The sequence below is a fragment of the Thermothelomyces heterothallicus genome, assembly GCF_042370625.1.
Source record: "Thermothelomyces heterothallicus CBS 202.75 unplaced genomic scaffold P884_scaffold_17, whole genome shotgun sequence".
Classification (NCBI taxonomy): Eukaryota; Fungi; Ascomycota; class Sordariomycetes; order Sordariales; family Chaetomiaceae; genus Thermothelomyces; species Thermothelomyces heterothallicus.
The window spans coordinates 329,811-355,140 of NW_027192578.1; the positions used below are offsets into that span (position 1 = coordinate 329,811).

General features: G+C 59.4%; 10 protein-coding genes across 10 annotated transcripts; 6 read left to right on the forward strand and 4 right to left on the reverse strand.

Annotated features, from left to right (window-relative positions):
- Window positions 1–37: 37 nt before the first annotated feature.
- P884DRAFT_170728 (uncharacterized protein) lies at window positions 38–765 on the reverse strand (the record flags this gene model as incomplete). The annotated part of the gene is made up of 2 exons (XM_069437305.1): window positions 38–651; window positions 735–765. Coding segments are annotated over 2 exons (645 nt in total), but the record flags the coding sequence as incomplete, so codon positions are not given.
- A 1,101-nt stretch (window positions 766–1,866) lies between these two features.
- Window positions 1,867–2,787, forward strand: P884DRAFT_261433 (glycosyl transferase). The gene has a single exon (XM_069441555.1). The coding sequence runs from the start codon at window positions 1,885–1,887 to the stop codon at window positions 2,569–2,571; it is 687 nt and encodes a 228-aa protein (XP_069296146.1). The 5' UTR covers window positions 1,867–1,884; the 3' UTR covers window positions 2,572–2,787.
- Window positions 2,788–3,258: 471 nt separating this feature from the next.
- P884DRAFT_286082 (uncharacterized protein) lies at window positions 3,259–4,859 on the forward strand. The gene is made up of 3 exons (XM_069443808.1): window positions 3,259–3,514; window positions 3,757–4,335; window positions 4,435–4,859. The coding sequence occupies exons 1-3, from the start codon at window positions 3,449–3,451 to the stop codon at window positions 4,684–4,686; spliced, it is 897 nt and encodes a 298-aa protein (XP_069296147.1). The 5' UTR covers window positions 3,259–3,448; the 3' UTR covers window positions 4,687–4,859.
- Window positions 4,860–5,037: 178 nt separating this feature from the next.
- P884DRAFT_204343 (NADH:flavin oxidoreductase/NADH oxidase-like protein) lies at window positions 5,038–6,444 on the reverse strand (the record flags this gene model as incomplete). Its single annotated transcript, XM_069438569.1, has 2 exons — window positions 5,038–5,634; window positions 5,746–6,444. 2 exons carry the CDS (start codon window positions 6,442–6,444, stop codon window positions 5,038–5,040), a joined length of 1,296 nt encoding a protein of 431 aa, XP_069296148.1.
- Window positions 6,445–8,154: 1,710 nt separating this feature from the next.
- Window positions 8,155–9,425, forward strand: P884DRAFT_293161 (uncharacterized protein). Its single transcript, XM_069444206.1, has 2 exons — window positions 8,155–8,451; window positions 8,524–9,425. The coding sequence occupies exons 1-2, from the start codon at window positions 8,417–8,419 to the stop codon at window positions 9,419–9,421; spliced, it is 933 nt and encodes a 310-aa protein (XP_069296149.1). The 5' UTR covers window positions 8,155–8,416; the 3' UTR covers window positions 9,422–9,425.
- Window positions 9,426–10,249: 824 nt separating this feature from the next.
- Window positions 10,250–11,182, forward strand: P884DRAFT_310211 (uncharacterized protein; the record flags this gene model as incomplete). The annotated part of the gene is made up of 2 exons (XM_069445181.1): window positions 10,250–10,591; window positions 10,778–11,182. Coding segments are annotated over 2 exons (747 nt in total), but the record flags the coding sequence as incomplete, so codon positions are not given.
- Window positions 11,183–12,698: 1,516 nt separating this feature from the next.
- P884DRAFT_226774 (uncharacterized protein) lies at window positions 12,699–17,006 on the reverse strand. Its single transcript, XM_069439663.1, has one exon. The coding sequence runs from the start codon at window positions 16,651–16,653 to the stop codon at window positions 12,919–12,921; it is 3,735 nt and encodes a 1,244-aa protein (XP_069296151.1). The 5' UTR covers window positions 16,654–17,006; the 3' UTR covers window positions 12,699–12,918.
- Window positions 17,007–17,198: 192 nt separating this feature from the next.
- Window positions 17,199–18,237, forward strand: P884DRAFT_261441 (uncharacterized protein). Its single transcript, XM_069441556.1, has 2 exons — window positions 17,199–17,504; window positions 17,595–18,237. The coding sequence occupies exons 1-2, from the start codon at window positions 17,349–17,351 to the stop codon at window positions 17,952–17,954; spliced, it is 516 nt and encodes a 171-aa protein (XP_069296152.1). The 5' UTR covers window positions 17,199–17,348; the 3' UTR covers window positions 17,955–18,237.
- A 410-nt stretch (window positions 18,238–18,647) lies between these two features.
- On the reverse strand, window positions 18,648–20,040 carry P884DRAFT_204220 (Eisosome component PIL1-domain-containing protein; the record flags this gene model as incomplete). Its single annotated transcript, XM_069438559.1, has 5 exons — window positions 18,648–19,312; window positions 19,383–19,566; window positions 19,634–19,767; window positions 19,856–19,916; window positions 19,984–20,040. 5 exons carry the CDS (start codon window positions 20,038–20,040, stop codon window positions 18,648–18,650), a joined length of 1,101 nt encoding a protein of 366 aa, XP_069296153.1.
- A 1,068-nt stretch (window positions 20,041–21,108) lies between these two features.
- Window positions 21,109–24,512, forward strand: P884DRAFT_226780 (uncharacterized protein; the record flags this gene model as incomplete). The annotated part of the gene is made up of 2 exons (XM_069439664.1): window positions 21,109–22,129; window positions 22,189–24,512. Coding segments are annotated over exons 1-2 (3,006 nt in total), but the record flags the coding sequence as incomplete, so codon positions are not given.
- Window positions 24,513–25,330: the final 818 nt, after the last annotated feature.

Consider the following 25,330-nt stretch of genomic DNA (forward strand, 5'->3'; position numbering starts at 1 on the left):
CCTTGATTCCCTCGAGGACCTTCTTCAACAGACCGCCATCTCCCTCCTTGAGCCCTTCCAGATACCCCTTCAAGCTCTTCTCGACATACTTGGCCGTCATGTCGACCTCGACGTTGACCGTGTCGCCGACCTGCTTGGCGGCCGTCACGATGCGCTCCTGGGTGTAGGCGATGAGCATGACCTCCCACCAGCCGGCCTCGTCGTCGACCTTGGTGATGGTCAGGCTGGCGCCGTCGAGGGCGACGAAGCCCTTGTAGACGACGTACCGCAGCACGTCCCGGTTGGCGGGGGCGAGGCGCAGGGTGACGGCGTTGCCGTCCGGGGCGCGCGACAGGATGGTGGCCGTCGTGTCGACGTGGCCCTGGACAAAGTGCCCGCCCATGCGGGTGTCGGCGCGCACGGCCCGCTCGAGGTTGACGCGCGAGCCGGCGGCCAGCGAGCCCAGGTTGGTCAGCCGCAGCGTCTCCGGGGCGATGCCGACCGTGAAGGACGGCGTCGGAGACGGGGTGAAGGACGTCACGGTCAGGCAGACGCCGTTGACGGCGATCGAGTCGCCCAGGTGGGCGTCGGACAGCAAAGGGGAGGTCGGCGGGAGGGTAATGGTCAGCGAGGTGCCCCCCGTGGAGTCGGAGGGGTTGAGCTCGGCGACGGCTTGTCCGGGGCGGCATCAAGTTTTAGTCTCGTAGCCCGGGAGAAGAATGTGAGGAGGGGGAATTGGGTTGTGACGCGCTTACTGCCTATTTCTTCGACTATTCCGGTGAACATTGTGATGCCTGTTCAGCTAAACTCGGAAACCCGGTGAGATGAGTGTAGATGGCAATGAGCGACCTCGGCCTTTAGGATCCCTGGATGGTCGGGTTTGTCAAGTGAGCAGAACGCAGTGGCCCTGGAGGCTGAAAATGGATGAAAGGTCTAAGGACTATCAGTCTTTTACGTCGTTCGCTGAGGTATATGAGAACCTCTGTTGATTCGGATTCACCCGAGTTTGACACTCGGCGAGTTTATGAATAGCGCCGGGGGGGGGGGTTACTCCTGCCATAGTGGGGTTCTCGCTCGTACCCCGCGACTCTAATCGGCCTCGTCACCATATCGCGGAACGGACGGGGTTAGGGTTTCAAAAGCCGGGTATATTGAAGAACCATCTCAACTCTAGGTCATTTGAGTTCAAGTGCTTGTACGGATGTAGTATGTGGACGTGAATGCTCGAAGCCGCCGGTGGAAACTCAATCCGTGGGTCTTGCTTGCACTTCACCCACACCTTCCCGCGGTTCTGAGCCATGGAACGATGTGCTGCGCGTAAGCCCAATAGGGAAGGTAACTATCACTCTCCTGACAGGCTGACAGTGCGCTCCTGTGCCGCTCTTGCCAAGCCGATTTGAATCAGACGGGCAAGTCTCACCATTCGCGACAAGGGGCTCGCAGTTAACTTGTTTGTGTAACGGAACACATGGGAACAACGCTCAAGGTTCGCTCGCGTTCCTTCCCCATGAGAACCGAGTCACCATGTTGCGCGCATCGCGGCAGCCGTGGCGTTGGGTACGGGTAGCGGCCGTGTTCTGCATCGTGCTGCTTATCCTCAGCGTTGCTCGCGATAGTCAATCGCTCTCCGCGACGACCTGGGTCTCTCAAGATGACGAGGCCTCGGACATCTGCCGCCCGCACGGCTGGAAACCCTTCCGCCCAAAGGACCCCGGCAAACCACGCAAGGTGTACGACCTGATGATGTTCAACACGGAGCTTGACCACCTAGAGATCCGCCTCAACAGCACGTGGGACGAAGTCGATTTCTTCGTCCTGGTCGAGAGCCGCAAGACGTTCACCAGCCACGACAAGCCCCTTACCCTGCTCGACAATTTCGACCGATTCGAGCCGTACCATTCCAAGATGATATACCACGAGATCGAATACCCGCCCGACTTCAAGCCGCGCAGGACCTGGGACATGGAGGACCTGCAGCGCAACAGCGCGATGACCCAGGTCTTCCCCCGCCTCACGGGGCGCCACGAACCGCAGGAGGGGGACGTGCTTGTCGTGTCGGACGTGGACGAGATCCCGAAGCCGTCGACGCTGCGCCTGCTCCGGGCGTGCCACTTCCCGCGGCGCCTCACGCTCTACTCGCGCTTCTACTACTACTCGTTCCAGTGGCTGCACCGCGGGCCCGAGTGGCCGCACCCGCAGGCGACCTACTACCAGGGCCTGCGGCGCACGCTGCGGCCTAACGACCTGCGCATCGCCGACGGCGGCATGTGGCCGTTTCGCGAGTGGGAGAAGGGCGGGCTGGCGAACGCGAGCTGGCACTGCTCCTCGTGCTTCCAGACGGTGGGCGAGCTGCTGGGCAAGATGGCCTCGTTCTCGCACACGAGCCTGAATGCGGAAAAATATCGGGATAAGCAGAGGATCGTGGATCATGTCAGAAAGGGGATCGACCTGTGGGATCGTGAGGGGGAGACGTTTGACCGAGTGGAAGGGAATACCGATGTGCCTCCATTCCTGTTGGAGAATAGGGAGCGGTTTAGGTATATGCTCGACAGGGACGGGCCGACGGCGGGATTCACAGATGTCCAGGTATAGAAGTATGGCTGGTGCTGGTGATCAAGTATACACACACACACACCCACACACACACACGTGGATGAGGTGGCTCCGCGAAGTCGTGGTGATGTTGGAGATGGATGTGGTCAATAAACACATGGCCGCACGCAGAGCCAAGATAGCCAAGAAACGCTGTAAAGCGCAGATATCCGTCCATTCTTGGCAGGTAACTCCACCATCATCACCAAGGCTCTCGGTAGTGATCGCCCTCGCCTAAGTGAAGTTTTCTACTAGATCCCTTTTCGTCCTTCGCACAGTCGGCGAGGTGTGATGGCGTCATCGGGGATCTAAAGTAATCGCAGCACATGCACCGGGCCGGCCCGCTTTAAGGTTCGTTCGTTCCCTAATAGATTGCTGACAGACGTTTCAGACAGATTCCGTGGAGAGGAGGTGTCTCCGGTCTCACTGCGTGGCAGGATACCACTTGGCACCAGGGCGGTTGATGCCCAAGCGTACCTGGGCCGTAATAGGCAGGTCCGGTCCCATCGGGCAGACGTTTTGGCTGTGAGCGGCTCTGTACAAAGGGGGGAAAGGCAGCTACGACGGGAATGACGGGAAAGAGGCGGATGAAGAACGAAGCCGCCAATCGTGGCAATCAAATACGCAGCCACTATCCTCAAGTGGCCCCGTTTCTCTCCCCGCACAGCCCCTCCACGCAACAGTGACCTCAGGGCAGGCGTTAACCACGCGATCACTGCTAACCACTCCACATGCCTGGCGCTTACTACTTACCCTTAAATAAGACAAAGTGAAGCAACCATCCCCACCAGGCTCGAAGCAGCACCTTCCTTCTACCTCATCGTGAACACACACAAGACCTCTCCGGAGTAGGAATCATCTCGCCCGTCTATCCACCATGGGTTCCGTCAGCGAAGAGAGTAAAGAACAAGAGCCCTTTACGGTGCTCCTCACTGGGTTTGAAGTGAGCGCGCCCGTTCTCTTATCCCCTTCATGAATTGTGGTTCTCGCGCCGCCGAGGGAAGAAGGTTGGGGGGGCGCAGGGGGACAATTCGTCGCGCTTGCAGTTTGCAGTCCCGTGAGCCCTCGGAGAGGACATGAACCACAAAAAGAGGGAGAAGAGAAGTAGTATGATATGTATAATTTTATAATACCGATGACTGACCGTCTGCGTCCTGTTTGTTTCTTTACACAACCCGCGCGCAGCCCTTCAAGAGAGACTATCCCGTCAACCCGTCCTGGGAGATCGTCCGCTCCCTCCCATCCTACCTGCCCCCCCTCCGCGCCAAGGTCCCGCCGCCTTCTTCTTCTTCTTCTTCTTCTTCTTCCCCCGACGCCCCGTCGCCGCTCGCCCTACCTCCGGTCCGCCTCCTAGTGCACCCGGCTCCGGTCCACGTCAGCTACACCGCCGTGCGCGAGCTGGTCCCCCGGCTCTGGGGGGATCCCGGTCAGGGGGAAGGAGGAGAGGAGGAGGAAGGGTCCTCCCCCGGGAAGAGGATCGACGCGGCGATCCACGTCGGCATGGCCGGGCCCCGGCCCTTCTACAGCATCGAGCGCCGCGGCCACCGGGAAGGCTACAAGGTGCGCGACGTGGACGGCGAGCTGCTGGCGGACGACGGCGGGCGAGGGTGTCGCCGGCCGCGGCTGGCTGCCGGATCCGGGGAAGGGGACGGGGAAGGGGAAGGAGAAGGAGGGAAGGAATGGATCTGGGAGGGCTTGCCGGCGGAGCTGGAGACCGCGTTCGACGTGGAGGATATACTCTCGAGGTGGAAGTGGCATAGCCCGGTATGTTTGTTTCTCTTCCCTTTTCTCCTCCTTTACCTCCCCTGTTACTCTCCTATGTTTTCCTGCTCTCAGCGAAACGCTGACAGCGAAGCGACAAAGAGGCATTTGGACTTGAGGATCTCGGAGGATGCCGGACATTACCTGTGCGACTTCATCTACTACTCGAGCCTGGCGCATCTCGAAAAGGCCGGGGAGAGGAGGAGGGTGCTCTTCCTCCACGTGCCGAGCGACGCCTCGGACCATAGCATTGCGGTGGGGAGAGAGCTGCTGTTGCAGTTGGTGCGGTCGGTGGCGGAGAGCGAGTTGGCCAGGAGAGAGAAGGAAAAGAGCAGAGCCGAGGGCGCAAACTGAAGAGCTCTCGCTCGGTACGGGTACTGAAAGTTTGGCGCGGCGTTGTGGGTGGGCACTGCGGGTTTCAGGATCACATAAATCCCCTATAGTTCGTTCCCCTTTCTCTTTTTTTAGCATATATACGGATTACTTACTCATGACGACTTGGTTAACGATACTTAAACAGAAAACATGTTGCTAAGCTGAAAATTTCTATGTAATTAGCGCGCTTGCTAGTCTAGGAAGGCAGATCGAAACGTTTCTCTCTAAGGTTGCCCTCCGCAGGAAAAAAAAAAAGGGAAAAAAAAGTAACCGCCAACGCCGGTAGATGCAAGCACGCCCACACACTCACACCCTCCAATGTCTCTCTCTTTACAGGTGCTCCTTCTTCAGCGGGGCGCGGTGGTACTGCACCGGCCCCTGCACGTTGACGCCCAGGAGCGCGGCCGTCTTGAGGACGAACTCGGGCTCCCTGAGGAACTGGCGGGCGACGAGGACGAGGTCGGCCTTGGTCTTGGTGCCGTGCTCGCCGTCGACCTCGACGGTGCCGTCCTGGCGGCCGGCGAGGGAGCCGTCCTCCTGCACGACGCTGCGGGCCATCTCGGCGTTGGTGACGAGGCCGACGGCGCCGATGGCCATGGACTTCTTGCCGGCGCGGCGCAGCTCGGCGCGGATCTCGGCCGCCATGTCGATCTGGAAGTACGGGTGCAGCTCGATCTTCTGCCGCGGGTTGTTGCCGCCCGAGCTGACGTCGAGCAGGTCGACCCCCAGGTCGGCCAGCAGCGGGGCCAGCCGCTTGCTCTGCGCCAGGTCCCACGACGGCCCGCCCGTGTACTCCATCCACTCGGTCGCCGAGATGCGCACCAGCAGCGGCATCCCCTCGGGGATCACGGCCCGCACGGCGCGCACCACGTCCAGGAGGATGCGCACGCGGTTCTCGAAGGAGCCGCCGTATTCGTCGGTGCGTTGCTGTTGAGCCCGGTTTGTTAGTAAATCCCGATTCTTACCGATTACGGCCTCAATAAAAGGTAAAAAAAAAAAAGGAGGGGGAGGGAGGGAGGAGGGGGGGAAGAAACGTACGTTGCTGATGGGCGAGAGGAACTCGGAGATGAGATAGCCGTGGGCGGCGTGGATCTCAATGGCATCGACGCCCGCCTGGACGGCGCGCCTGGCGGCGTCGGCGAAGGCCCGGACGAGGCTCTCGATCTCGGCGACGGTTATCTCCTTGGGGGTCGGGTAGCCCTCGTCCCAGGGGATGGCGCTCGGGGCCCAGAGGTTGTCGGGCCAGCCGCCGACGTCGGGGGTGGCGACCTCGTGGCGGCCGGGGCCGACGTGCCAGGGGCCGAGGGTGCTGGCCTTGCGGCCGGCGTGGGCCAGCTGGACGGCGATCTTCTGGCCCTGCGAGTGGACAAAGTCGGCGATGCGCCTCAGCGGGGCGATCTGGCTGTCCTGCCACAGCCCGGAATCCTCGGGCGAGATCCGGCCGTTCGGGGTCACGGCGGTGGCCTCGACGATGGTCAGGGCGGCGCCGCGCAGGGCAAAGGCGCCGAGGTGGACGAGGTGCCAGTCGGTCAGGTGGCCGTCGTCGGCCGAGTACGTGCACATGGGGCTCACGGCGAACCGGTTCTGCAGCGTGAGGTCCCGGAGCTTGAGCGGGGTGAAGAGCGTCGGCACCTGGGCGCCCGTGTCCAGGGCAGTGCCGGCGGGCGGGGTCTGCGCCGGCGTGTAATAGGGCACGCCCGGGGCGGGAGTGCTGGCCGTGAGCTTCTTGAGCGTCATCTTGACTGCAGACGTTTCGGGGTGTTGTCGTCGACGAACGAGGGAAGTGATTGTGGGCGAATTGAGCAACAGACAGAGTGTTCCGGATGCAAAGGGAGGGGGTAGAGATTGTGGGAGGGGGAAGCCTCTCTATCAAGGTATACTTCGGAACTCCTACACACACACAAGACCAAGAAGTCGAGGGTGGCCAATGAAGCGCGAGGTGAACGACGAATCTGGTCTGAGCAGGCGACAGGTCAAAACAAGGATTGCATTTCTGGGGGATATATATATGATGCTTGGCCTCCCGAGACTTCTCCGGGTTAGGCACGGCGGGGAGAGCTAGTAGTGCCTTCTTGAAACTTCAGTGACGATCTGCTTCCTCATCCTGCTTTGATAATTCTGGGTTTTGATAATTTCTTAGCTGATAAATCAGATCCGGATGTTTCTACATTGGTGGAGAATCGATCACTGTGCTTATTGATCGAATGGGAAAAAGAAGATCCGCTGCTTTGTAGCGGATATTGCAATAGTACTCAGTACTCCGTAGGACTCCGTAGTTACCGAGTTCGTCAAGTAGTGCTGGCGGTAAGGCGTCTCCATCGGGGTTTGGCCGTCGAGTTCCTGAATGGCGCCATTCTGGTCGAGGGGCGTGGAGCACCTGCTGAGTAATTATATGTCGTTGCGATGGAGCTTTCTGCTGACTCGCTCGGCATCGTCCGAAAAGAGTGGCCCCAATCATGCAGCCGAGAGAGAACCTCACGACGAGGGCAGAGCCGCGGCTGCATGCTCTGGCGACGCGATGGGGGGGGTGAACCTCATGTTCAATACCGATTAGTTAGTGCACATCTGTGTACAGTACGTCATCCCGGGGTTGTCCCTGGCATATGGCCGTAATGTGCCCCTCTCGGGGAAAAACGTGGCTTCGATGCAAGATGGTTTGTTTGCCACATTAGATCGATCGCATTTGGCGCGAAATGGTTGATAAATCATCAAGATTACCATCTTGTGCGGACGTACTTTAGTCCTGTGGCGGGTGTGGGTTCGTCGGTTCGATGTACCGTTTTTTCCCCCCAAAGAGTGTAGTGTGGTGTGGAAGGAGGTGGAAACAAGGCAAAAAGAACTTTCCACTTGTCTGAAAGTTTCAGATGCGAGTGCATGTCATTGCGGGGAATTTTCGGGCAATGACCGACAATAACTACTGCTAGCCGAGTTCCGCTTTGCCGAAACTGTCAACCACCCAGCACCCAGCGCCCCAGTCTCCACCTTGGCAATCATTGAGCTTCGCCTACGGATTACACTACAGCATATTCCGTACATCATGGCGAGCACTTCTGTTTTGAGCAAGCCTGAAGATGAACGGCGTGCTCATGACGGGCCACGCGATGGCCACTCGATGAAACGCCATGCGATGGCGGTACGAGTGGATGGGGAAGGGGGGAAGATCCTCTGCACTGTCTCATCGTCTCGAAACGGCAACCCCCAAGACCCAAAACGGGCGCCTTCCCGCGCCAAGATGTTGCCTCTAGGGGTCGGGGTTTCGAAACGAAACTCGAAGGGGCGAGAACCACCAAACCCAACGCGACGCCCGGTGCGACCCTCTCAGGCCCGGCTTGCTGGATGAAGCGTCAGATCTGGGAATACTTGGGAGAAGAAGGGGGGGGAGGGGGCCGGAGGAGTTTGAAACCAAACACAGCTCGCAAGCGGCGCCAGGGCGAACAAGTGGAACACGTCGTCTCGTGTACTACCTGCGTACATACAAGTAGCTATGCATTAACGCTGTTCAGTGGTACATACATCCATACACCGCACGCCTTAACATACTTCGGACGACAGCTCCCCTTCGCCTGCTCTCGCCCAATTTTTCGCTTCGGACGAACAGCGCAGCGCGTCATCAACCAACACTACTCACCTGCTGGTTGGGACGACAATCCGGGAAACGGCGCACGGCGGCGGTCCGGTTCGAGGTTGAACTTTTGAGGAGCAGACAAAAATGAGGTGGAGCACAAGCAAGAGTGTGGTCGGCTCGTAAGTGTTCGCTGAGCGAAGTGTTTGCTCGGTTCGGTCGGGTTCGGGTCAACTAACCTCGTTGCTTGCCAGCCTTGAGGGAGCCGATGTTGTGACGGTGCTGGTGGGAGAAGAACAGCGCGAGTTCACGATTCACAGAAAGCTGCTCAGTGACAGCTGCGCCTTCTTCAAGGGCCATATCGACGCAATCCCCTCTCCGTCTCGGCAGCGGAAGGAGGATGGCGAGGAAGAAGAGGATTCCGTCCTCTGGCTCCCCAACGAAGCCCCCGACATGTTCGAGATCTTTGTGCTCTGGCTCTACCAGCGGCGCCGATTCCCGACCTTCATCGACGGCGCCACCCAGGGCACCTGCCAGGACAAGCTGCGCAGCCTGCGCACCAACCTCGTCCGCCTCCACCTCTTCGCCGCCATCATCGACCTCCCCGCCCTCCAGGACGCCGCCATGGACGCCATCCAGGACATGTACCTGCGCTTCGACTGGGACATGTCACCGCACTTCCTCGCCTTCCTCTACGGCGAGTGCGACGCCCAGCACGCCGTGCGCCTGCGCAAGTGGGCCGTCGCCATGCTCGCCTGGTCGCTACACAGCGTCGACAAGCCCCAAGCCCGCCACGACGCCGACAAGCTCTTCGTCGCCTACCCGGAGCTCAAGGCCGACTACCACATGCACCTGCAGAAGATGGCCCAGAGCAGGGCCGACGTGCGCATCAAGAACCCGCAGCTGCGCCTGCCCGCCAACGGCCTGCGCAGCGGCGAGAGGCTGTTTGGTTTCCGCCAGTGCACCTTCCACAGCCATCGCGCCGCCGTCGGCGAGGGCACCTGTCCGCACGCGCTGGCGCTCGGCCAAACGCCCACCCCGCCGCCAGTGCCCGGTCCGGATAAGGAGGAAGTCGAGTCGGATAAGGAGGAGGCCGAAATCATCTCTCCGGTCGGGAATCTGAACGAGGTTTCGTATCTCGATCTGTCATGACGGCATGTTTTTTTTTTTTTTTTTTTTTTTTTTTTTTTTTTAATTAAGAATAACCGGACATATCGCTGCTCGGGCCGCGAGCAAGGATCTCTCTCGAGACGCACATATGCAACCAGTTCTCCTATGCGAGCGGAATACTTGTACAACCTAATTAGAAGACAGGGCTACAGAGCCGGCTATGGGGGCAGCGGCTGGTTTATCAATCGATGCATCAAAGGTTGGCGGGCAATTGCGGTTTGAGGTTCGGTCAGGTTTTTTTTTTTTTCATGCATATTTTTTCATGCATAATACCCACTCAGCAAACGTTCATACTGTCGCTGTGGCCGAGTCCAAAGGAGAGGAACAGGAGAGATGATTTGAGGACAACCGAGTATTTGACGTTTCGGTGCCAGGTTATAGAAGGGAGTTCAGAGCAGCAGAGCACAGTTTCATCTAATTGGGCACGCATGCTTATTTCTTTTTTTTTTTTTTTTCCCAAATAAAGACAGAGAGCGTTGAAACAATGGCCCTGTGGTTGTCTTCTCAGTCCTGTTTCAACCTGGTCCTGTCTTTGTTCAAGGATCGACAACACGGAAACGGGACCAATCCGATTGTCCAGGTGGGAAACCAACTGCTCCTCATCGAGGGCCCGGAACTCGCCATGTCGATTGAGAGGATATATAGGAGACATCGAGCTCTTGCCGAGTGTCCTAGACAACATAGTCGAAGCGCCCCAATTCGAGAGAGCACTCAGGACTGGCATAATATCAATCCCGTCTCGGTACCCGCCTGTGCAGATACGACGACATCGACGACGACGACAACGACAACGACAACAACAAAAACGATATGTCTGGTCAAGCAGCGTCCAACGAGGGCGAGCTGTCGTTCGGCCTCGAGTTTGAGTTCCTCTTTTACTTCAAAACCCCCTGGGCCGACGCCGTCCAGGGTCCAGACGCGATCGTGGTGGACGAGGAAGAGGAAGCTCGCCTCCCTCCAGCGCTCAGTCTTCCCGATAATGTGAGATGGAGCTACAGCGACTTCTACCCGCTACCTGGCGCTGGCCACGACGACACCCCCAGGGGGTGGGCAACCAGTCTGATCAGGCAAGCCATCCTGAGCGTTCCCGGGGCCAGGATCCAGGGCGAACCGATGCCGGACGGCACGGACCCGTCCTACCTTGACATGTACGTCGTGGGCGACGACCATCACAGGGAGTACTCCGGGTGGGTCATCGGCGACGACCCTTCTGTCAGCGACCACGGGATCCAGATCCGCGGATACGACTACATGAACTTCGAACTGTCCACCCCGGCCCTCTGGGACAGGCCGGAGAGCCACAGGCACGTCTACCTCGTCGTCCAGGAGCTCGTCAAGCGGTTTCGCCTGCGCGTCAACGTCTCGTCGGGGCTCCACTGCCATGTCGGCGCGGGGCTCCGGAAGCCGCCGGGCGTAGATGGGGGAGGGGGGGCCTCGGAGGGTTCAGACGGCGACGACAGCGACGACAACGAAAGAGGAGACCACATTGTCGACGAGCCGGGGTTTGAATCGGTGGAGGAGGCGATACCGTTCCGGGGTACCAAGCACGACCTGGGCGTGTTCAAACGCGCCGCCGCGCTGCTCTGGGCCGCCGACGGCTTCCTCTGCCACGCGCACCCCCCCGAGCGCGGCCTCAGCCGCTACGCGCCGCCCCTCCGCCTCTGCTCGCGACTGGCGCACGGCCTGCGTCTGGACCCGTTCGAGGACGCCAACGGCTACGTGCAGCACTACGAGCGGCGGCTGGACGACGACGGCGACGGCGACGTCCCGGAGGAGGAGGAGGAGGAGGAGGAGGAGGAGGAGGAGGAGGAGGGGCCCCCCGCGGGCGTGGACCCCCTCCCGGAGCATGCGCTCCCCTCGGCCGTCTTCCCCCGCCTGTACCACGGCCGCTTCTTCTTCCCCGCCCTCCGCCCCAACGTGGTCGACAAGGAGGCCGAGGCGCGGTTCCGGACGCTGACGCTCGGCTTCAGCAGCGAGATCAACCCGGCGCCCGAGAGGCTGCGGGTGCTGCGGGTCTACAGCGGCGTCTCGCACATCCTGCGATGCCGCAACCACGCCGAGGTGGCCGGCCTGCTGACGCCGCCGGACCGCACCCCGTTCGGGTCGCGCCTCAACTACAACTTTTCCCAGTACCTCGGCACCTTCCCCGCCGTGACCGGCCGGACCGTCGAGTTCCGCGAGTCGGCCGGGTCGCTGTCGCCCGCCTGGGTGGCCGCCTGGTCCGCCGTCTGCCTCGGCGTCTTCCGCTTCGCCCGCGACGCCCCCGCCGACCGCTTCTGGGCCGTCCTCGGCCGCCTCGCCGCCGCCGAGGCCGCCGCCGCCCGCAGCCCCAAGGGCAAGGTCTCGGAGGAGGGCAAGGGTGGCCACCACCACCACCACCACCGCTACGATGCGGTCTCCCTCCTCCTCGACATCGGCCTCTTCGCCGAGGCCGCCCTCCTCGAGACCACCAGGCTCCGGCCCCGCGACGCCGGCGGCCACCCCGTCCGCGCCTGGTACCCCTGCCGCCTCGCCGACCCTCCCCCCGCCACGCCCGTCTGGCTGCCACCGCCAACATCCGAGAACGCCTGTCCCGACTGGTAAGTTTTTTCCCTCACCTCTTTTCTAGCTCCTCATCACTTTATAGTTTCATACTTTCTTGCTCTTTCTTCCGCTTCCGAACGCCCCTGCCTCCCCCTTCATTCCAAGGTATTGGACAACCAAATACCGGAGGGATGGCGGCATAGGAAGGGAGAATGAATTGTGCCAGCCGGTCAGGTAAAGGTGAGCCCAGTTCTTTTGCCAAGTTTCTAACCCCCCTCCCCCTCCTTAGCAATCACGTTTCCGAGAGCTGGTGCTCTGTGGCGCAAGTGTTGTACCAGGTATTATTTGCTGTTATTCTTCTGACCCTAGTGCTCCACATAGCGACGGTATTAAGGGAACGGTAAGTCGATAGAAGCGGAAATAAAACACTGTGGTGCGACTTCGACAAGAATAATTCGAAAAACGAGAGCCAGTGATGTTGACATTTCTCACACGGAACCAAGGATGTTGTTGTTCTGTATTGCGTCCACACGTGTCGGAACGAGGTTCCGGCAACACACAACACACAACACACACACTCACACACTCACTCACTCAGGAACCTACCCCTTTGCGAGGCTTCGAGGCAGAATGACCCTTGTGGCGTTGTATCCGTCAAGCCGTTCAGCTAGTCAAGAGACCTGTCCGCGAACGAAGGCCCCACAACAGCGCATCTCATCTCAAGAAGTATGTAGAGCTTGATCATATGAGCCCGTCGCGGTGACTTCTAAAACGAAAGGGCGAGCGAGTTACAGGCCTCTCGTTACCGCACCCCCGCAGGCTCCCCGGAGAGGAGCCAACTGCTGACCGGAAACGAGATCCCGAACTAAGACGTTGACAGTCCTTGTGCATTGTGATTGTTGGCGGGTGTATCCTTCTTGCTGACAAGCTAGCTGTACACCGAACTGCTCCATGCTTCAAGCTTCTGCCCTCGATTTCTTGCCTCTCCCCTTTCCTGCTGCACTCTTTGTCCTCTTACCCTTCCCTTTCGAGCTTGCACCTTCGTCGTCGTCATCGTCGTAGTCGTCGTCGTCTTTCCCCGCTTCTTCCTCATTGAAGTAATCACCGTCCTCAAAATCACCATCGTCCTCGGCAGCGACGACCGCCTTGGCCTTCCGCTTTCTCCCTCCCTTCGGCGCCGGCGGTGGCGCCACGGGCATCTCTACAGCCTCCCCCAGCCCACCCTCTCCACCACTGCCAGTTCGACCGCCTCCTGTCTTCGCTCTCAGCCGACTCACAGCATTCACCATCCTCCTACTCCCTCCAGGCCCCTTCTGCCTCGGCGCAAACGCCTCCCTGGCGCCGGCCCCGACACTCCCGCTGAAGAACCTCGTGATATTGCTCTGCGTCCCCTCCACGTCCCGCTTGTTCATGTCCCGAATGACGGGCACGAGCACCTCGTCCGTGCGCTCCTGGCTCCAGCCGATGGTCTCCATCAAGAACCGGCGGAGGCCGTCGAGGTCCGGGACGCCCCACTGAAACGGCTCCGTGTTGCTGTCGACCTCCGGGTGGAGGTAGGCGTCGAAGACGGCCGGGTTGGGGAACCCGACCGGGAGGAAGAGCTTGGTAGCGTGGGCCTTGCGGAACTTGCGGCGGAACGGCGAGTCCGCGTCCGCCTCCTTGGGCCGGCCGTGGTTCTGCACGTCCTGCCACCAGTCCCTGAACTCGGCGAGGCCGTCCCTGCCGGGGAACTCGGAGAGGATCTCGAGCGCCGTGACCGGGCCGACTCCGGGGAGGCCCTCGGTGTAGTCCGAGCCCAGTAGCTGGGCGAGAGCGATGAGCTGCTCGCGGGACAGGGAGAGCTCGGTCTCGAGGTCCTTGGCCAGGTAGCATTCCACGTACTTGTTGCTGTTGAACATGTTCTTGTAGACGCGCGTGCCCCCGAAGAGGAAGGTGTCCGAGTCGTCAGTCACGATGCCGTCGACCAGGCCAAGGCGGACGAGCTCGGCGCACTGCGCTTCGGCTTCCATGGGAGCGGTGATGTACGGGATGCCGAAAAGGGTAAGAAGAGCCTGACATTCTGTCACCATCACCTGGGTAACTTCGTCCGCGTCACGCCTGTCTTTCTTTTGCTGCGTCCGGAGGGCTCGAAGTTCTCTCTCGTAGGCTTCTTGATTCTCCCACTGAGACTTCTTGTTGAGCTGGCTGGCGAACCTGGCGTGTTCCTCGGCCTCCTCGGCCAATTGGGCCAGAAGTTCTTCCTCTTCCGGATCACTGAAGTCGTCAAACTCCTCCGGACCAGGGGCATCCGGGTCCATGGCCGAGTCCTCGTGAGTCGGTGCTAACCCCTCGGTCCTCACTTGTTGCGCTGGCGGGGGTGTACCGTCACCAAACAGTTCTGCCTCGACGCGAGCCTCTTCGGACATTTGAGCATCTTCAGAGGGTCTTTCGGCAGCTTGTACTGATGTGGCGGGTACAACCACATCCTCAAACTCCATGTCTTCATCCTCGGACTCGTCGGCGGCTGGTTCCGTCGCATTATCCTGCGCCACTGGAAACTGTTCCGCGTTTGCGGATCCCCGGCCAGTCGTGTCTATGGCGGTAGCCGAGCCGGCAGTCTCAGATTCAGGAGCGGATACATCCCGCTTTGCGGCGTCATCGCCTATTGAAGGCAAGCTAGCTCCAGGCATCTCGGTGATGGAATCCTTGTTCGCTGGTGGTGGTGCATCCAGAATCTCGAGATCGCTTCCATCCTCACTCGAGGATTCGATTTCGATAACATCATCTTGGCCAAATCGGACAGCGGCCATGTCCTCATCCTCCTCATTCATCTGCCTCTCCAACTCCTGTTGCTTCCGAATGGATTCTCGAATGTCGGTGTTGTCTGTCAACCATGGAGGCAACGGGCGTGGCTTGTCGCTCTTGTCAGCCGCTACCTCCTCTTCCGGGCCCTCCCTCTCAAAGCCTCCTCCAGCTTCCTCATCAGATTCCGCCTCAAGCTCTCCAGTTTCAGCTTCCCCGGAAGTTTGGTGCAACGTAGGTTTCTCTGCTCCAGGAGTCGCATGACTCCCACCAAACGTGCTTCGCCAATCAAGTTTCTCAAAGGGAAGAGGTCCGTCGAAGGGATTTTTCAAGTTTGGTTTGAAAGGTGCCGGTTCTGGTGCTTTGGCTGGTTGCACTCTTGACTGCTTCTTCCGTGCAGCTGCTATGGCCGACTGCAGATCCATGTCGCTGTCGCTGCTCTCGCTATCTCGGCGCCTAGGGACGGCGGCATTCGCTCGGTTGTTCACAATATGGGCTACCATCCGTCCGCTGGTGCTAACAATGGGCTTCGGCGGCTCGACGGCTTTTTGTTCCCACTGCGGCGCTTGTGCGACTTCGGAAGCCTCCTCGTCTACTTCCGCCTCCTTCTGCGCGCCAACTCCATGCTGGTTCTGAAGCGATAAGGCGATTGCTCGGTTGAGGTCTTCGTCCTCATCTTCTTGGAGAACCCTGCCATCCTCGAATAGGCTGGCTGCACCTTCGTCAACGAAGAGTGACTCGTCTGTATCGCGTGCTTTGGGTTTGGGGAGCCTGTTCAAGCCTTCGATCGGGACATCCTCAAACTCCTCATCTTCCAACTCATCCTCGTCGTCTTGTCTTTGCCCCTGGTACTGGAAGTCGAGCGCGTCGACATCGATGGGTTTGTGGATCTGACCCCTGTCCTTCTCTTTGCTCACGACACCCAAGGCCCAACCTCCTTCGGCGCCTTCATTCTTGACAAGGATGTACTCGCGGTTTCTATCACTGGCGACGCGGTTCACGCCTATGGTCAAGTCGGTCCCAGCCATGCCCATCTCGTGCATGAGGCGCTGGGTGAGGTGGTTTCTTTCCTTGACCCGCTCGATCTGAAACTTGGAGAAGGCCATGCGGTCAGGAAACATGCTGTCAAGCTGCTCCTTACTCAGGCCCATCCTGAGACGGCTCCGGATCCTGGCAGCGTTCAAGATGTTGTAGCGATCAGCGGGTGGGAGGCTCTTGAAAAACTCGCCGTCGAAGTCAATCTTGCTGAAGTCGTACAGGTTGATGTCTTCGCCGTCGTTGAACTGCCTTGCATACTCCTCCAGCTCCTCGATGCTCATGATTCGAGGATCATTTGGCTTCCCCATGCCCTCGATGCCATTTTCCAGCTCGGGAAGATGATATGCATCCTGTTTGTGAAAGCGCCGGTTCTCTTTTCTCTCCTGCTTTGACATGCCCAGCTCGTCGGCGTACACGATCTGGTCCATGCTGGGGAGTGCCTCGTGCTCGTCCTCAACCTCCCCTGCCGCCGCCGCCGCCGCCGCCGCACGCTTCCTGCGCTTCTCTTCCTCCTCCTCGGCCATGCGCTGCATCTGCACAGCCAGCAGCTTCCCGGCCGTTCGAGCGGCATCTTCACGGCGGCCTTCTCGCCTTCTTCTTCGGGCCTGCAGCGTGGCCCGCTTCAAAGCGGGAGCGCCGCCGTCGAAGACAAACACGGGCTTGACTCCGTGCCATAAGAGTTTGCAGATGCGGCGAAAGAAGCCGACAACATGGCTGTTGCGCAGAGCATTGCCCTCCTTGTCACGGACGGCTTTGAGGAACTGGTATATCCAGATGGAGGCATCGACGGCGAGACGCTTCCGATTGAGCGTTGAGAGATTGGTCGGACGAGCGCAGGGCTGTACAATGGTCCAGAGGCCTTGAACTCCCATGGCGGAGTTTCAGCGGAAAGGGTCTAGGAGATCCTTCCAAGAATTTAAGTCAAAATGGCCTCATTCACACGGCAGGATCAGGCAGTCGAGTGCCCTGGAACGGGTTTGCGGAAGGAGCAGAGCCCTTCATTTGAACCGAGAACTTCCGGCTTGTTTAGGAGGTATTTTCGAAGAAAATCATGATAACTCTTCTAAGAGCGGTTTCTCATACCCGAAACCAGGAACCTGGGAAAATTCAACGATTCAGTGAGGGATGAAGTTGGTTCACCTTCGACCTGCTCGATGACTCGACGTAGTATGGAATACTTGCATGTTACTTGGACCATGCTCGGCTGCCTGGCCCGGTCCGTTATCTTTGCGCCTATCGATTGGCTTCTAGTTAGTTATTGCCTCCAAGCCCAGCACTAACTAATCTGTATCCGTGCTTGGTTACCCACCAACAAGTATGCTTGATGAAGCACTGTGTATGAATACTGTGCATCCATCTTTCGAGCAGCCAAGTACTCCGTACTGTACGTATCTCTTGCCTAATTAACACAGGATTCAAGCCACTACCGGGAGAGTGACTGACTTGAAGTGCGCGATACCATGGAAAGTGGATTGCATTTTTCCATACGCTGATCAAGTTGATGAGGGTTCAATACTGGTACAAAGCATAAACCTGATCATCTCTCCTCATCGGACCATCCCTCAAAATGAGCACCTCCGACTCCCCTCCATCACCGTCGCGGTTCTCGGAGCAACAAAAAGAAGAAGCCGCGAGCTTCCTCCGCTCGCTCCTGAACAAGAACTTCCGCGTCACCACGACCGATTCCCGCCTGTTCTGGGGCACCTTCAAATGCACTGACCCTGTGAGCCCCCCAACCCCGCCCGATCTACACATTCACGTCATTCATCAGAAGGCCTCTACTGACTCAGAGACCGCCCCCCGCCCCGCTCAGGAGAGCAACATCATCCTCCAGCACACCTACGAATACCGCCACCCGTCAGCCCGGCAGGTCTCGGATGCCGCGGCGTCCGCGGCGGCATCGGCGGCGGGCTCGGGTGACGAAGGCGGCGGCGGCCAGGGGAAGGACAACAAGGCCAAGGTGAAGCTGGACATGACGTCGCGGTACCTGGGCTTGGTGGTGATTCCCGGCAAGTACATCACGCGGATCGAGGCTGAGGAGTTTGTCAGCCAGATGCCCGTGCGCAAGGTCAAGGTCCTGGGGATCGGCGAGCAGCAGTTCGGACGGGGGATGTTGTCGTCATCGTCACCAGGCGAGGGCGAGGTCCAGGGTGGTGCGGCGGGCGTGTTGTGATTTCGCTGTTGTCGATCGCTGGAGATGGATGGGGAGGGAGTGGTTTTCCATCGGAATGGGGGGTTCTACGGAGTAGGTTCCGATGTTGCATGTTTTCTTCTTTTGCGGGTGGTGGGGGTGAAACCGGGCTTGGGTTTGGTTTTTCAAAGGGGGTTCACAAAGGAGACAGGTGTGAGATACCACCAGGGAAACGGTGTGGGAAGACAGGCGCTTCCAACAAGATAAATTCCATTGACACGGGACCATAAAGCCAGATATATGCCACGAGGAGGCAAGAAAAGAAGGGGGCACCGTGGATCGCGATATACATAGGTGCATGCCAATACCGATACCTGAGAGGACGTTCATACATACACATGTGCGTAGATCATCAATCCATCCCTTCCCACGTTCCGTCATTACCAATTACGCATCAGCGGTGCTCATGAGGAGAAGAGCCCGTTTCTGCGATGAATCCAACCGTTTTTCCCTTGAGAAAAAGAGAGTGCTCATCCTTGATTTCTTCTCCAACCACGCCTGTCATTCACCAGTTGTGTTCCCACGACGTTGAAAGACTTCGATACGACAGAGGTCCCTCCCAAAGAAAAGAAAATAGAAAGCAAAGGAAAAAAAAAAAAAAAAAAAAAAAGAGGATAAGCGGGAAGGGCGAACCAATAAGCGGCGGAGTATTTTTTTTTTATTTTTTTATCACAATTAAGCCGCAACCGGCTCATGATTCCGGCCGCGTCGCTCCCCGTTCAGGTCGGCTTCCGTGTCGACAGCCGAGTGGCTGGGGGCGTCGAGGTCATCCTCTTCGGCCCCGGCCGCCTCATCCTCGGCGTACTCGTGCTGGCCGGCGGGCGCCGCCCACGAGTCCCGGTCGTTGAGCGGGGCATCCTGCGCCGAGAGGTCGTGTCCGTGGGCCGGCAGGTGCCCTTCGGCGCGGGCCCTGATGTTGTTGCGGCGGCGCTGCGACAGCGCGCGCGCCCTCGTCGAGAGCTTCGGGGCCACGGCGGCGTTCTGCGCGACCCAGTTGGTGAGCGCGTCCTCGCAGTCCTGGATGATGGCCTTGCTGGCCTCGTAGCCGTCGTACGCCGGCCGGGTCTCGCCGGGGGTGACGGGGGTGTCGTCGATGAGTTCCAGGAGGTGCTTGCCGTACGCGGCAATGATGGCCACCTTCTCGCAGTGCTCGCGCAGGGCGTCGAACTGGTATGCGTATGCCGCCTTGACCTTCTCCCGCGTGATGTTGGATAGTTGCGCTTCGGCGACCAGAGACTCGGCCTCGGCGCGGACCAGCTCTTGTTCGAGCACGACGATCTTGGGCGAGTTGGGCTCCTTGTACTTCAGCTGCGCGATCTGGTCCGTGATCTTTTGTTTCCCTGGCCGCCTGTTAGCACCCCCGAACCCGGGCCCCCAGCCGACCAAGCTCTAAGGGGTGCGGCCACTCACTGTCTCTGCTAGGCTGCACTGACGCCTCGATGTTCCTGATGCTCTTCATGGTAACGCGGTACTGGTCGTACCGATCGACGTATTGGTCCTCCAGCTCGCCGATTTCGTAGAGCAGCACTCCGATCTTGTCGGTGACGTCCGACACATCTTCGTCGCAAGCCTCGCCCCAGAGCGACAGTTGTTGCTGTAGCATGCATGTCTCGGTCAGCGGGTCGGCAGCAAAACAGTGCAAGTTTGGGGATGGTGCGTACGGCAACCTCCATCCTCTCCTTGGCCACCAATTCCAGACTCCGCATCACGTTCTTCTCCATCTTGACCAGTTGCGACAGCTTCTTTGCGAGTTCAGGCCCGAAGGCGCCGGCGGTGTTCCGGCGGAGGGCATGTCCTAAACCTCCTGTTAACGCCCAACCATGAGTGACCCGCCCAGCAACGTCTCAGATTTCGGGACAAGAGCCTTGCGCGGCCGCACTCACCCAATCCTCCCTTGCCAAAAAGCCGGCCAGACTTGGTGCTCGATGGCGGCGGCGGCGGATTCTGCCAGGCGGCGATCGAGTCAGCGAGCTCGGGATCGACAGTCGCATGGGGAAGAGTATATCTCTACCTGGATTTGGGAAGCGGTTGGCGCCCTCGTGGCGCGCATGGAATATGTGCGATGCATGGCGATCGCGCAAGTGTTGAGCCTGGAGCTATATCGGAGTGTCTCAGTTGCTGTTTGTTGGCTTGGTCCCGGTGTGTTGTTGTTGTTATTGTTACTATCGAGGGCAAAAAAAAGGTGGCGTTGGAGATGTGTCGGTTCAATTGCACGCGTAAGAAGAGACTACGGAAAGTAGGTAGCGGTGTGCGGTTCCGAAAAAGCTCAACGGCCGTCAGAAAGGTTCTCGAGACGAAAGGCGAGAGTGGGCGTCACGGCTGCGACAGGACAAACCTAACCTCATTGCCGAGCGGATGGATTGGGCGGTAGCTGGTCTTCTTTAATGCGACAAGCCAGTGGAATGACGTCGCCGTGCAACCAGATCTCTGTCCCAGGTGGGCTGTCCCAGTGGGGCATCTCGCAGAAACGGAGCCCAACACGTGTACGAGTGGGTTTGTAGCAGCCTGGAGAGGTCGGTGACATGGATGTGGTCTCTAAACATCGAGCACCGATGAAGTTTGAAGGGAATGGCTACATGTTTGATTCTTCTAGTGCACGCTTCGCTTCGCTATCGGTACGAAAGTCAAGTTTCGTTTTCCTTGGCCAGAATTCTTAGGTAGATGTTTTGGTTTTGTTGTGTGACAAAATATGGATTGTCACACACCGCACGCAGCCGTTCTAGATCAGCTCCCATGATCAATGGATACTGTGGTATAAGTTTTTAACGATTTCGGCAGATGATGATTGTCAAACAAGTGTGTACCATCTCCACGCATAACTAACCATTGCTGCGTCATTCAAATAGTGTACGGATTATATCGGTCCGTGTCTATATACGGAGTAATCCACTAGGGCTACAAACAAAGTAAGTTACGGAGTACTTGCAGGGGGAAGTACACTAAAATCTGAGCGAATCAACAGCCTCAGCGAAGGTCGTGCACGGGCATTCTCAAAGCAGCTCACCTCATCGAGCCAAGAAATCGCGTCCCTGCAGCACCGCGTCTCGGTTGCGATTGAGGATCACGGCGATCTCTTGTGCATCCGCAAACCACGGCGCTACCCCAGCTCCTTCCTGACCACAACCGCCGTCCGCCAACCACCGACCACCGACCACCGACCACCGACCACCGACCACCGACCACCGACCACGGACCGCAGACTTGGGAGGATTGCCTCAACGCCCAATTCGGAGCCATGAGCGGAAACAGTGCCGCCGAGGCATAAGTTACCTTCCAGTTCCCAACGCTACCTCCGTCGATAGAGGCTTCCTCCGTTGATTCGAACCCTTGATATCAAGGAAGGACCGAGGAAAGGGGAGGGGAAAAAAATAATTGGTTGGAAACGTTGACGATAACCCCTAAAGCAAAGAGGGATCGTATTGTTTGGTGCAGATGAGAAAGAACAGAGAGTAACTGGATATGCCAAAAGGACCATGTCCCCGGCCGTGGGCGTTGTGGTCGATTTGACCATGGACACATCGTCCAGCGACACTTCTGCTGCAGATGAGGTCGTTGTCGCAGCGGCCCATACTGTCTCGGTCGATTCTACGAACGGCGACTCCATTCCCGCACGACGGTCATCCATCTCGGCTTCGAACACACAACGGCGTAATTCCCCGTCGGCTGCGAAGCCGGGCAGAGCACAAAGCCCGCAGTCCGCTGTATCGCAGAAACGGACTCCCAATGCGTCGCCTGCGGGGAGACAAGCACAAGCGAACGATAGCGCTCCGCCACGAGACGCGCGCCTTTCCGCGCGAGACCAGACTCGAGACTCGCAGTCTCCTCCCCCTAGCGTCCAGTCCACCGCCCAACAACAGCCGCCTACCCCGCAACGGCCGAACCAGCCCTCCAAGGGCCACCAAACACCTGGCACTCAGACGCCAAAGGAGACGGGATGGACAGTCGACAAGATAGCGAGCGCCCTTGCCGAACTCTCCGAGCAAGTCGCTCAAGGCCATGCCCGGCTCGTCGAGTTCGTCCTCGAGGAGGCCGAGAAAAAGGCGCGCCGGCCCAGGCATCTCAGTGACTTCGACGACTTTGCGGACATGCGTTCGATCGCGCTTGACAACAGCGCCTCCGCGCCTCGGGGGGTAGAGACCATGGCAGTAAAGTTCAAGGCGAGTTGCGGCTCGGGCGGTGAAGGCTCGGATCGTCAAGGTCGCTAACCCTCTCGCAGCAACACAGCGGAGAGCACGGCAAGACAAAGAGCAGCGGGCGCCGCGTCTTGTGCCCTGTCGTCTGCATCAAGCCGGATCGAGAGCCCGTCCCACCGTACAGGTTTCACCACGTAGAGATTCGCAAAAACATTCTTGCGCCGAACTCAATGTTAAACTTTGTCCCCCATCTTCGCGACGTCGATCCCAACTCGGAGGAGGAGATCAAGTACAGCAACTGGCTCAGGGATCTAGAGAATCTGGACACCAAGTCCGGTTTCCAGATCCAGAACCGGGCCCAAAAACTGGCAAAGAGGGCGCAGAACGAATACGCGGCCACCCTCGCCCCCTACCTGGAGCCATGGCTCCGCAAGCTGGCCATCGACGGCTGCACAAAGTCCACGCTGATCCGTTACATGGCGAACCAGCCGCAGAACGAAGACGCCATCACGCCGCAGCAAAAGTCCAACCTGCTCGACACACACAGCGAGGACATTGGCTCGCCGCACGCGGTAAGGGGGGCCAAGCTCTTTACCGAAGCCTTTGACCGCGTGTTCAACGACAAGCGGAGCCTGAGGCGTGTGGCGCTGCGCGACATTCTGATGCTCGACAGGTCTGTCGAGCCCATCCTGGACAACAAGAGAGCAAAGGACGGGCCGAGCTCGCAAAAGCCTCGCGACGAGGCCCTGATGCAGAAGACGGTGGAATCGCTGGGGAGCTACTCCACCCTCGGCTGTCTCATCTGCTTCAGCCACGACTGCGAGCATGGCGAGATCGAGCGAGATAACCAGAAACGGTGCTTCTCGCTCGAGGAGATAGGAGGGCTCGCGCCGACCCTCAGGCGCAAATGGGCTTCGCAGCTCGAGGCCCAGAGGGCCAGCCAGATGAACGGCGCCGCCGCGAACAGGCCGACGCATCAGCCGTGCAGGAACCAGTGCTACCGGAGCTACAATACCGGTCACCCTGATCAAGAGGTCGAGCCGTGGTCCGAAAACGACATCGGCGTGCTAGAGTGGACGTTCGCGGCAATCGGGCACAGCTCGTCTCTCAAGGCTCAGTGCCTTGTCGGCGCTATCCTCGGCCGCTATTGCTGGGACGTCCACCGCAAGCTCCAGGAGCTGGACCTGACTCTGCCTCCCGTCGAGCTACCTTCCGAGCCGCCGAAGCCCAAGGCGGTACCGTGGTACGATCGCAAGAAGAAACAGCTCATCGGCGACTGGCAGGATGCAACCATCACCCACGAACACGCGGTGCGCGAACTCTTCGCCCCGTGCCATCACGACGGCCCTTGTACCGCGGCGAACGGGTGCCCTTGCGCTTCGGCAGGTTCGCACCCGGTGCTCTGCGAGCGTTTCTGTCTCTGCACGGCCGAGGAGTGCCCGCTCAAGTTCACGGGATGCGCCTGCCACTCCTCCGGCAAGACTTGTCTCCAGCGGCAGAAGGAAGGGAGGCCGTGCATCTGTGTCCAGCTGAACCGCGAATGCGATCCCGTGCTCTGCCGCGGCTGCGGCGCAAAGGAGAGAGCCGACCCCGAGAACGCATACGACGAACAGCTCCACTCGACCGGCTGTCAGAACGTCGCCTTGCAGCGGGGAGCTTCGAAGGCGGTCCTACTCGGCAAGTCCCAGCTCGAGGCCTGCGGCTATGGCCTCTTTGCCGCCGAGGACATAGCGCAAGACGAGTTCGTCATCGAATACACCGGCGAGCTCATCAGCCATGACGAGGGCGTGCGGCGCGAGCACCGTCGAGGCAATGTCTTTGACGAAGAGCACAAGGTCTCGTACCTCTTCACCCTGCTCGAACAAGAGGGCATCTGGGTGGATGCTGCCATGTACGGCAACCTTAGCCGCTACATCAATCACGCTTCTGGGAACTGCAACATCATGCCCAGGATCATGTACGTCAACCACGAGTACCGGATCAAGTTCTCGGCGCTCCGAGACATCAAGGCCGGCGAGGAGCTGTTCTTCAACTATGGCGACAACTTCCCCAACCTCACCAAGAAGCTCGTCGAGAGGAGCAACGAGAAAGCGGGGGAGAGCAACAAGAGCAGCGCGGGACAGAAGCGGAAGGGCGGCGCCCAGCGGGCCACTGCCCGCAAGACAACGTCCAAAGCGAACGGGGAGGGGGTCAATTTCGCACCTGACGGCCGCAGTGATGACGATGATCCCTGGTTCGGCGAAGTGCCCGTAATCGAGGACGACGACGACGTGGGCGACGAATGGGGAGAGCCGGGGCCGAAGCGCCGCAAGAAGCGCGGCGGTAGACGGCCCGGGGCCGGCCGCAAGAAGAAGCAGCCACAGCCGGCCGTCCCGGCCGAGGCCGCCGACGAGGTCAGTCCGGGCTCGCAACTGCGCAACGAGAGCGGCGCGGCGAACGGCGAGGGCGCTCTCCCTGCCACGCCCACCCGCCGCCGCTCGCTCAAACGCTCCTACTCAGCCATGCTGAACCCCACCCAGAGCTTCTCCGCGTCCGACCCCGGCTCCGCCGCCGCGCCCGCCGAGCCCGTCAAGAAAGTATCCAAGCGCGGCGGTGCCCGGCCCGGCGCCGGCCGCAAGCCCAAGCATCGGCCGCCCGGAGCGCAAAAGCCAGGGCCCAAAACGCCTGCCCAGGCCGGCCAGAACAACAGCGCCAACAGCTCCAACAACAACAACAACAACAACAACAACAACAACAACAACAACAACAACAACAGTAACAATAACAACAGCAGCAACAACAACAATAACAATGAGGCGGACAGGTCTACCCCAAAGAAGGCCGCGCAGGCTGCCGGGTCCACCCCAGGGAGGCCAGAGAGGAACGTGGCCGTGTCTACGCCCCAGAGCGGATCCCACGGCAAGGCTCCCGGCTCGGGGGGGACGCGAAAGAAGCGCAAGGTCGCCGAGGTAGAGGCGGAAGACGCGAGCATCAGCAGCAGCCTCGCTCCTGCGTCGGGGCCGTACAGGCATGATACGTTCCAGCCTATCGACGACGCCGCATCGACGGCCGGGAGCAGGGGGAGCAGGGGGAGCAGGGGGAGCAGGCGGGGTAGCCGCGCCGGGCACTCCGGCGGGGAGGAGGAGGACGACGACGTGGTGGATCGGTCGGCCCGCAAGAGACAGAAGCCGCTGCGATACCGGGATGATGAGGAGTAGGCATTCTGATCTTTCCTGGTTCCTGCGG